Source organism: Acipenser ruthenus, chromosome 4, assembly GCF_902713425.1.
Source record: "Acipenser ruthenus chromosome 4, fAciRut3.2 maternal haplotype, whole genome shotgun sequence".
Lineage (NCBI taxonomy): Eukaryota > Metazoa > Chordata > Actinopteri > Acipenseriformes > Acipenseridae > Acipenser > Acipenser ruthenus.
Genome location: NC_081192.1, coordinates 7,071,529 through 7,083,719, shown reverse-complemented (window position 1 = coordinate 7,083,719; position 12,191 = coordinate 7,071,529). Strand labels below are relative to the sequence as shown.

The 12,191-nt window shown below is 36.5% G+C and overlaps 1 protein-coding gene across 1 annotated transcript; it reads right to left on the bottom strand.

Moving 5' to 3' along the window:
• Positions 1–10,542: 10,542 nt before the first annotated feature.
• LOC117399250 (homeobox protein Hox-A13b-like) lies at positions 10,543–11,975 on the bottom strand. Its single transcript, XM_033998318.3, has 2 exons — positions 11,265–11,975; positions 10,543–10,840 (listed from the first exon to the last, which is right to left on the bottom strand). The coding sequence occupies exons 1-2, from the start codon at positions 11,905–11,907 to the stop codon at positions 10,596–10,598; spliced, it is 888 nt and encodes a 295-aa protein (XP_033854209.3). The 5' UTR covers positions 11,908–11,975; the 3' UTR covers positions 10,543–10,595.
• Positions 11,976–12,191: the final 216 nt, after the last annotated feature.

Below are 12,191 nucleotides of genomic sequence, written 5' to 3'. Positions count from 1 at the left end.
AAAACAATCAAAGTATAAATAAATAAATACAAACATAAATTATATATATATATATATATATATATATATATATATATATATATATATATATATATATATATATATATATATATATATATATATACTGTAAAATCAAAGAACGTGACGCGTTTAATATCTAAAAGGCATGTGTGTATAGTAAAACAGAAACGTTCTATTCCTAAAGAGCAGTGTTTATGGGAGAACATCATATGTTGACCTAATGAGGAAACTGATCCTGCTCTGTTCCATTGTCCATAGGTCTTGCCATCCAATCTTGTGTTGTTCCACACTCTCCCATATCATAGATTCTCTCTCCTTGTCCTGGGAAACTTCCCGATACGCATGCCAGAGCGCTTTTCACCTCCAGCGACAGTGTGTTACTGACGCTAGCATGCGTATCGGGTGGGGAAAAGGCCTTTACGCACCTCGTTGACTACCAGCTTCCTCCGTTTAGCTGGGGCTGCCTTGTGCACTTTAAGAAAAAACGGGTTCTTTAAGGTTCTATATGTATAACCTTTTGGTTCTATGGGTACCCATAAAGAACCTTTAGGCTAAAACGGTTCTTTATAGAATCCCAACGTTAAAGGATTCTTTATAGAACCCTAACCTTAAAGGGTTATTTATAGAACCATTTTAGATAGGATTTCTGGCGCGCACATCTCCATGTTAATGCTGCTCGAGAAAATCTTGTTATTTTCAGTTTCTGTCAGAGAGATTTTTGAGGTAAGCGGTAGGGGAGTTATTTGAATCTCTGTACAGTTAATATGTTTATATAGTTAAATAACGTTTTCCCATTTTTATACGGTAAGATATTGCTTTACGTTTTAGATGGGTCGATATAGAGAGACTTTTTATTAGTATTAATGTTGTAAATACATTTAGGAATATTCGTAGGACTTAAAATTTTTTTTGTTGAGAATTTAAAAAGATATATTCTCTGTGGTATAGGCAATATTACCATAACTTAAAATGCTTAGAAGTACCACCGCAGCTATTCATAACGTTGTAATGTACTATATTTAAATTATTAGAATGATGATCTAATCTTTCAAAAGAACGCTCTAAAATGGTTCTATATAAACCCTTTTAGGGTTCCACATATGAAGCACGTCAACGAACCTTAAAAGGTTCTATATAGAACTATTTTTTTCTTAGTGTGCCATGTAGGAGGAGCTGAACTGAGACCAAGACCCATTCTTCCATGCTGCTTGCCCCATGATATCATCGATTCAAAAGGCAGCCTTTGCATCTTCCACGGCTTTCTTTGCTGCCCACTTTCTTCCAGTTTTCAACACAGGTGCTGCTCCCTTATGCATTTATTGCATTTCCTGACATATGAACTGATTAAAGCTTCCAGCTTCTCTACTGTTGTCAAAGAAACCTCATACACAGTCAATGGTCACAGTAGCCTCAGTTTTAGTTTGACAGGTAAAACGCTGCTGTCTATGCTCTTCAGCCCTTCCACTTTTCAGTGGCTTCTCAGACATTGTTGGTATTGCCTCACCATTAATGTAGAACCTTTTATCTACTACTTTACCTTTACTTATAGAGATGCTCCTTGATTTAATGGACTTGAATTGCATTTGTGCCCATTCAATGTTATTGGTTAATTTGCCCAATAACCGATTAGTTCAGGCTACTGTTGTAGTCATGGTTGTCATGTCATCCATGTATGCTCAAATTGGTGGTAGTCACATTCCACAAGCCAAGCGCTCTTCTCCCACTACCCATTTTGATGCCCTAATAATTAATTCCATTGCCATGGTAAAAGCCAGTGGAGAAATGGTGCATCCTGCCATTATTCCAACTTCTAGGCATTGCCAACTAAATTGCTAATCTCCAAAGTAGGCTTTCACTAAATTTGTTATTGTCATCGGTACACTGAAAAAAATCAAATGCTGCGCAAAGAAGTTCATGTGGCACTGAACCATAGGCATTAGCCAAATCCAAGAATGTCACATGGAGCTCCTTCCTCTCCGTTTTATCTGATTGGATTTGTTGCCAGATCACACTGATGTGTTCTAAGCATCCTGGGAAACCTGGAATGCCCGCTTTTTGTACTGAAGTGTCAATGAAGCAGTTCTTTAATAGGTAAGATGACAATCTCTGAGCAATTATGCTGAAGAAAATCTTACCTTCTACTTTTAATAGGGAAATAGGGCAAAACTGACTGATACTTGTATAATCTTTTTCTTTTGGCACAATCTGTTTTTCCCATGCCACTTTGATCAATTTCCACATGATTCATAGAACTCCTAAAGCACTCTTGTACACTCTGTACGGCACTCCATTAGGCCCTGGAGATGATGACACCCTTGCTTTTTTCACAGCTTGCTCTACTTCTTTCCACTTAGGTGCACAGTCCTCCATTTGGTATTCTGGTGGATTGATAGGGGGGATGTCTGAAGGAATTGACATAGGCTCCTGCCTTTTTGAATCTGTATGTGTTTCCTCCAAATATCTCTCCAGCTCAAACTTAGATGCTTTTAGTGTGCCATTTTTCTCAATGGCGAATAACTTCTTTACAAATTTGAATGGGTCTTTATAAAAATTAGTTCTTGCACGCTCCTTCTTTTTGTAGCGTTTCCATAGACACTCAGCTCTGCACAATGTTGCAAGCTTATCTTTATGACCCTTTGTAACATATTGAGTCCCTCCTTCTGACTTTGTTCTGCTCTTCTCCATTGCTTCCTCAGCTGTCTCCTTTCTCTAACTAAGCGCTCAATCTCCTGCTGCCGTCTAGACATTCCAGGAATAGTTTGTACTTTTTCCTTCCTTTTTTTCAACTCCAAACCTCTCTCTTCCATATGTGTAGATGATGTCCCAAAATCCAGCAACTGTTCCACCTAACCTTTCAAATGCAAAACAGAGATCCGTGTTTACTGTGTCCCACTCAGTTTTCTCACAAACTCTTGGCCATTTATCTCCAGGCTTGCGTCCATTGGGGCTCTTTTCTCTCTTATGCTGGTTTGTCTGACCGGGTTCACAAGGATCATTAGGTTCATCACTAGCTGTATCCATGCAAGTCCTCCTCACGTCTATGACAGGGGTGCTGATATCCTGCAAACTGTGCTTTGCTTCTTGTCGCTGGATTTCATTCAACTGACTTGACTGACTTCGTAAGAAGTACTGATCAATGACAGGCCCTTGTCCTTTCTCCCTCAAGCATTTAATTCTCCCTTGATGAACATTCAAACCACTGACAGTTGTCGCCTTGCTCCAGCCGCAGATACAAAGCTGGAGTTCCATGTCTTTGCTAAATGCGGATCTTGAACTAGTCTTTTGTGAAGTACTCTCCATTCTCATATCTGTTTCCATTCCTAAGTCATTAACCGTTGTCATTAGATGATGAGTCATCTTCCGCCCCCGCTCTCGCAGACTCGAAGGGTATTTTTCTCTTTAATTTTTTTAGAAGCCTTGGGCAGGTGTCTCCAGCATCCTGTAAACAGAGAGCTGGATACTGCCGACAAGGGTAGCTAACCTTTGCCATCCCCAATGGGGTCTCTTTCCTCCTGTCAGCTGTCTCTCCAGGCTGTCATGAGGTTTTTCCCTTGTTGTCAGCTGCACTATTCACAGCAGTCACTGGACGTATCCAGATCTTCATGATTTCCATTACATGAGAGTAGATGTTAAAACTTCATGCTGATTTGAACTCGGCTCTCGCCAAGATAAGCATCAACTAAAACACAGCTTTACAGTAAACTAATGTGTTCCATCTGCATCTCCATCCATTTGCGTTTCCTTCCATATGATGATATAAATATCCTTCTGTCTGGTGTTGATGGCTGAAGTGTAATGCTGGCTCCAGGGATCATCTTATTTGCCTCCCTGGCGCATCAGCACACACAACAGCTGAGATGCTGGCTCCAGGGATCAACCACAGTGCAGTCTCCCCAGCGCATCAGCATGACAACTGACTGGATTGAGCTAAGTAGAGTACATCTCTGGGGTCTTCAAGTGGGCACCTTCCATCCTCTGGGTTTTGTCTACTAGCCCATGACACCTCAAGAGGGCTTGACGGTGATTCTGGCGTCCCAGCATCACCCCCCCTTCATCCCCCATTCAACTCAACCCAGCTTACTTACCCGTATATATATATATAATTTTATATAAATCCCTGGTATTCGTTGAACATTTGAAATGTGTTTCTAAATTAAAGGAAACACACTTAAAACTTGAGTAAGATTGTGGTATTACCGATCCTGTCTTTAGATGGCAGCACATGCATCACACATACACCAAACACTGTATGCGCATGCCCGTTACTTTATATCGGCTTCTAGGACAAGAAGGCTCGCTTGGTGTCTCACTATACTTGAAGCATCCATTAAACACACACATTATACATAATCCCAGTCTGTATTCTTGTTCTTTTTTCTGCTAGTTTTAATTAACTGTAATTTTCTGCCATAATTTACACATTTACAAATAGCATAAAGCAACCCAAAATCAGTTCTATAAACAGTACAGCAGATATATAGCCTGCTGTAATGGTCACTAATATAACCAAATTATTATTTATTTCTTAGCAGACACCATTATCCAGGGCGACTTACAATTGTTACAATATATCACATTATTTTTTACATACAATTATCCATTTATACAGTTGTGTTTTATTGTTTGTTTTACTGGAGCAATCTAGGTAAAGTACCTTGCTCAAGGGTACAGCAGCAGTGTCCTCCACCGGGGATTGAACCCACAACCCTCTGGTCAAGACTCCAAAGCCATAACCACTACTCGACACTGCTGTCCTCTATATAATATAATTGTGCTGCAATTTCTAATGAGATTTGCTGTCAGAACAGGTTTTAACATGCTTTACTAGCAGATATATTGAATAAACAATATAGTGAGCAAGCATTTCTATAATTCAATGCATTTTGCTTATGGTGCATTTTTATGCCGCTGGTTACTTTAGTTGTTCCTGTTGGTTCCAGTTTATGTTTTATCATTGTCTTTATTTTTTCTGTGTGTTCTCTTTCTAGGTATATATATATATATATATCCTATAGTACCTTGCTCAAGGGTACAACAGCAGTGTCCGCCACTGGGGATTGAACCCACAACCCTCCGGTCAAGAGTCCAGAGCCCTAACCACTACTCCACATTGCTGCCCATATATGTGTGTGTGTGTGTGTGTGTGTGTGTGTGTGTGTGTGTGTGTGTGTGTGTGTGTGTGTGTGTGTGTGTGTGTGTGTGTGTGTGTGTGTGTGTGTGTGTGTGTGTGTGTGTGTGTGTGTGTGTGTGTGTGTGTGTGTGTGTGTGTGTGTGTGTGTGTGTGTGTGTGTGTTTTCTTTTTTTGTTTTTTAATTTGTGAACACAATGACCGACTTCACTGAACACAGACTGCATCAGAACCTACCTATAATTCTTATACAATAATTCATCAAATGTATAGGCCCTACGCTTTATACCAGGCCTACATGAGTATACCAGTAAGTAATACAATATTCAGGGGTGTTAAAAAAAATTAATGACACGTTTATATTACAGCCTATGTAGTTTCAAGTAATATTTGTAGTATTTAGTTTCCCTTTACAATGTTTATTTTCCATTTTAAAAATAACGAGCTTATATTAACATGTGAGTAATGGTGAAGAAGTATTGTTCTGTTCACTGAAAACACAACGAAGACGTTTACTAGAGTAAACACTTCAGAATCTTAATTAGAATCCATTCAACAATATTCCGTGAATGGGCTATAATTTACGTTGAAATACATAATAGGCTACTGATAGCAGTAAACTTGCAGTTGTAATAGAATATTCTACTGTCTATTTCAACGATAAAGTATTGTTTTTGCGCACATCGAGGATATTGTAAATGTTTCGATAGTAAGAATGTTTAATCCCGTAATGTTAAATCTACTCTCTGTAATCTGTACGCCCGGGTGTCAATAAAGTTTATTCTTGACAAGTGTGTAATCAGGTGCGCGAATCCCGCGTCTCTTTGTTTACATCTGCGGCGCAATAATGAGGCATCATATTGTGGAGCTGCTGAACGTGATGAAGCTGTTTGAAAGCAATGTTATTAGACCTACTTCCACTCAGCAGTGGACGTGTAGCCTCCAGAAGGCTAAATGTCACAGTCACATGAATGCAGGAGCACTTTTCCTCGTAATTTGCTGTTGCCTTTGATTGGAGTACAAATTTATTATCCATATTTAATCCAAGAAAATCCCTCAAGCGATTCTAAAATACCAATGATGTTATTTCATATTGAATTCTACGTCAAAGGTTTGTCCTTTACCTGGCTCACGTTATACATAAGAAACCGTAGAGATTAAACTGCAACTTGAAATATACCAGCTGATATAAAACTCCTGTTTTCTAGTTTGTAAATAGTCTAAACTGACTGATTGCATTTCAACTGGAAAAAATATCCTTGGTACCCATACAATTTATTTAATATCATAAGATGTAACTATAAAAGTTAGAACTGAAAAGTGTAATGTTCACTTTCACAGACTCTGATTAGCAATAATCTTGCACTACCTCATTTTACCTTCAGTGCATACATTCACTGACTGGAAAAACAATCAAAGTATAAATATATAATTTATTTATTTATGTATTTATACTTTGTTATGTACAATGCATACATGCTAGAATTTAGAATTAACAGAAGAACAGATACACAACTGTTTAAATACTATTTGTTATTGTAATCGATTCATATGCTATTGTCTAACTCTCCCAAACTCGGCTGCCCATTGATCATTTGTTTACACTCCTAAGTACAATTTTATAACATTACTTATCATGTGCGTCTTTACATTTAAATATCAGCCATTTCGCAAGATATTGAACGGCCTCTGGCTAATTCTACTGCAAGAGGACAAGTACTGACATGTAATATTTTATTTTGTATTTTGTATTTTTTTTTCTTTTGATCATTTTTATCTTCTGATGTAACATATATAAAGACAACAACATGGAAATCACTGTTTAAAATAATACATTGGACGAGCATATTTTAAAAGGAAAATGTAAACATGACTGCAATAAACACATATTTTTGTACTATGTTTATTATATATTTTGTACGTTTATTACAGTAGGCCCTACGGTATAAATTGGTGCGTCTAGTAATAATGTGCTCAGTGATTCATATTGGGTCTAGAACAGGGGTGCCCAATCCTGGTCCTGGAGGGCCGATGTCCCTCCTGGCTTTTGTTGCAACTGTGCCCTAAATTACTTAATTGGACCAATCAAGCCCTTATTAGATTAATTGGTCCAATTAATCAATTTAGTGTACAGTTTGAACAAAAACCAGGAAGGCATCAGCCCTCCAGGACCAGGACTGGGCACCCCTGGTCTAGAAGATAAACAGGATCCTATGATAACATTTAAACAATCCTTAGATCTCCCAAAATGTTTAAAACCGCCAGATATACTATAAAGAGGCAAGCCTGAGAACTGGTGAGTAAAGGGGCCACGTGTTAATAATTCCGACCGTTCTGCAATAGGAGCACAAAGCAGCTGAAAAAGGCGATATATGTTATGTTGTTGCAATTATTTTATATACATGCACTTATCTAAGAGGAGGGAACTAAAGGGTATTATAAACATTCAGTCAAGTCTTCATTATCATGATACATGTGTTTACTGCAGGTTATGACGCTGAAAAATTAATCAATTCTGACCGATTTCAAAGCTGGGAATACGCTTTATATACATATACCAGGCCTATATATATATATATATATATATATATATATATATATATATATATATATATATATATATATATACATATACATATATATAGGTCTGGTATTACTTGAACATTTGAAATGTGTTTCTAAATTAAATGAAACACAATTAAAACGTGAATAAGATTATGGTATTACCGATCCTGTCTTTAGATGGCAGCATATGCATCACACATACACCCAACATTGCACACGCATGCCCGTTACTCTAGCAGTCTCAGCCACATTAAAGTCAAATCACTTAAAACGAAGAAGACAATGAGAACTTCATATCGGTTTCTAGGACAAGAAGGATCGCCATTTATATGACACAACGGCTGCTCGCTTGGTGTCTCACTATACTTGAAGCATCCATTAAACACACACATTATACATAATCCCAGTCTGTATTCTTGTTCTTTTTTCTGCTAGTTTTAATTAACTGTAATTTTCTGCCATAATTTACACATTTACAAATAGTATAAAGCAACCCAAAATCAGTTCTAGAAACGATAATAATCAAATGTAATTCTGCTGCAATTTCTAATGAGATTTGCTGTCAGAACAGGTTTTAAAATGCTTTACCAGCAGATATATTGGAGAAAAAATACAGTGAGCAAGCATTTCTATAATTCAATGCATTTCGCTTATGGTGCACTGAAACACATTTTCCAGTGGACGGGGTGTAATTATGCCGCTGGTTGCTTTAGTTGTTCCTGGTGGATCCAGTTTATGTTTTATCATTGTCTTTATTCTTTCTGTGAGTTCCCTTTCTAGGTAGATAAGATAGATAGATAGATAGATAGATAGATAGATAGATAGATAGATAGATAGATAGATAGATAGATAGATAGATATTCATAAAATTTATATTGTATTGCAATATTAATGTTTTTCTAAAGATACACTTTCATTTAAAACAAATGCATAAACACTTCTACTACTACTACTACTACTACTACTACTACTACTACTACTAATAATAATAATAATAATAATAATAATAATAATAATAATAATAATAATAATAATAATAATAATTCAAACGGGGTTTCTGAGATAACTGAAGAACCCCTTTAACAAAAACACACTGCATAGTTGTATTAATTTAAACTGTTCACCCCTTGCAAGTCTAACAGGCTAACAGTGAAAACACGTTCTCCTTTTCATTGCAACCACACAGAAGTGTCACGAGATGGCGCACTTGTTCTACTAATCGTATTCGTGCCATCTAGGTTAATTGTTAAAAGTCAAGGTCAAAGACTGTCTATTTTCTTCAAAGCCAAGGTTTAGGGCCCCCTGGCCGTACCACTTAAACATGTACCTATACCTTTTCCCGCGGATATGTATTTCCACAGTGAAAAGCAATACATACTTTATTAGTGGTTTATTTTTCCATTTTCATCAAAAAATGTATTTCATTTTCCAAAGACTTTCATTTTAGTCTCCCAAAGTATTTTTTTAAACAGGTTTGAGGAACAAACTTGTAAATATTTAAATGCTGTTATATATATATATATATATATATATATATATATATATATATATATATATATATATATATATGTGTGTGTGTGTGTGTGTGTGTGTGTGTGTGTGTGTGTGTGTCTGTATATATATATATATATATATATATATATATATATATATATATATATATATATATATGATTAAAGTTTAAAATCTCTAGCTGTCGCTCATAATGAGCCATAACTTTTCACATGCTGTATACTTACAAACACAGTGGAATTAATGTTTGTGAATAAGAACTATCCGTTTTCTTTTTGAAAAAAGATTTTGAAATGTTTTATTTTTGTTTTACTTTTTTTTCAATAATATCACATATGCTTGCTTAACTGGACATGCAGTGAATGCAGTTTTCTTAATAAATAAAGATAACATTGTATTTTATTGAAAATGTCAAACACTTATTTTATTTGTAGGACACATGGTTGGTAATTAGCAAGGTTTACTGACAGCAATGTTGCACTTACAGAAACAAATGTACAACAAAATTATAAAATGTTTTGATGATTTACTTTGTTGGTACATCGAAAATGATTTATATAACGCACCTATTTTACATTTGGCACATATGAACACAGTTTTAGGATATAGCAAGAATATTCACAGCGTAAGGACATGTAAACCAGACACTTATCAAAAACTATTGTGACATTTATTATAGTGAAACAGTTTAAAAGCTTAAAAGTGGGTATGCTGATTTGTGTCTCCATTAAACAAATTAAAATGTTTCTTTCTTTTCTTTTAAAAAAGCATATATATATATATATATATATATATATATATATATATATATATATATATATATATATATATATATATATATATATATATTTCTGTCTAAAACATGCTTGTTTTAATTGAGGCTACCCAGATTTACCTGAGCAGTAAATACGCATGCATTATAGGGTTGTATTTAATGAAACTGTACACTTTAATAGATGCATTGTTTCTAAACGCTCTGAGGAGTATGATACAAACACATCTAGCCATCGATGCACGAAGCTCCTAATATTTTTACATCAACTCTGGAGGCTTTGAAGAACTCCAACATTTGGTTTTCTATTCATCGTGATATTCTTGAGATTCGGGTGGCTGAACCATTACAATTATTCCGAAAACGTCTTCTTCATATTTACCTGCTGTGAACTTTAAGATTAAAATCCTCTGCTGTGAAGCAAAAGTCTGCATTAAGTGTTCCGTTCTTTTGTGTTATTTTGTGTGTGTGTCTATATATATATATATATATATATATATATATATATATATATATATATATATATATATATATATATATATATATATATATAAATTGAGTTCGCTCCACGGAGAGGTCGCAGCGCTTCCGTCATCACTAACTAGTACTCTTGATCTTCAGCACAACCTTCTTCTCTTTCACTCTCCTGTTCTGGAACCATATTGTGACCTGTCTTTCAGACAGGTTTGTTTGAGCCGATATCCTTCTTCGCTTGTCCTTGGTAATGAATTTATTGGTCGCATACTCCCTCTCCAGTTCTTTCAGCTGTACCTTTGTATAGGGAACTCTTTTCTTTCTCCCACGTCGAAAAGAGCCGGCATCTCCCGGATGTGAAACAACATCTGAAGAAGAAAAATACAAATTAACAAACCTGTTACTCTTCCAACAAAATGTTCTCTCGAACTATAATATCCCGTAACATAAATACCCGAGTTTATTTGTTTTAATTCCTTAAATTATGCATTTACCGAAATGACCCAAATCCATCTATTGCTCTTCAATAAATCTTAACAGTATACCCGGTATGATAATGATACACATTACAAATTACAAATGTGACTCATAATGGTTTAAGTAAGTAAATCATATACAGTATGTTGTGTATATGAAATTAAATTAATTAATACAAAGTTGAAAATAATAAAAAAATAATAGATAGATAGATAGATAGATAGATAGATAGATAGATAGATAGATAGATAGATTACACTAATACCACCTTACCCCCGAAACTATTGTAATTATGCCATCAAAATTCGTAAGTACCTTGAATTGTTGATTTCCAGAGATGACTCGGCTGGGTTTGTTCCTTAGAACAGTACACTTGACCGTTCCACCCATTGCTGATTGCCCATGGCTGGTAACTTTCCATTGGTAACAACGGTTCATGCCTCGGTTCTCCGGGGCCGCTTATGGTGGGCACCACAGGCACATCTATATAGCTAGGGACAGGTTGATATGGACTAGTAGCATAGCCCTGATAAAAAGCAAATTCCTTTGCTCGAGAACTGTATTCTTCGCTAGAGCCTGATGTGTCCATATACTTCTCCCCATAGGTGGAGGGTTGCGCGCAGGACTTAATGCTGCTGTGGTGTGCCATCCTACAGGGGTAGTAGCCGCTGCCAAAATATCCATAGGGAAGAGAGGCACTGGAAGAGCTCTGGGCTGCAGAACAGGGGCTGCACTGCTTGACAGGCTCAGCCATGCCAGAAACTGGCACCTCACTCGACGTGTAAGCAGTGCTAGGAGCCAGGGGAGCAGGATGGGCCATCAAATTTCTGCATTGATTCGCGGCAAAGTTGCCTCCTGCAAATCCTTCCATGTTTTTGTTCACTTCATCTAAACCGTTGTCGTAAAGGAACATCACCGGGTCAATCCAGCGGGGACGGAGGAGTAATGACGCTGTCATAGCACGTCCAACATTGAGACTACTGGCTCTTTTAAAAAAGCCCCAAGACTGAAAAAAGAGATACTGGATCCCAGAGACTTACCAGCAGTGACGCGCCTGTGTACTTTAAAGTCGCACACTTATTGGATACGGGATGCCACGTGATATGCAAAGCAGCTTCTAAACAATTCAAGATTGAAGTGCAGATAAATATATAATATACTAAACGCGGTGTTGCCAATTACTCAGCCACCCAGTAGATTACGTTTTATTGTGATGTTTGAAAGAACTCTGGGTTAAATCAA

What these genes read in the sequence shown, in the direction of transcription:
- LOC117399250 (XM_033998318.3), bottom strand. Translation starts at nt 11,907, where the DNA reads ATGACAGCGTCATTACTCCTCCGTCCCCGCTGGATTGACCCGGTGATG. An exon ending in CTGGAAATCAACAATTCAAG is followed by an intron (nt 10,841 to 11,264) that starts GTACTTACGAAT and finishes TTTCTTCTTCAG; the next exon opens with ATGTTGTTTCACATCCGGGA.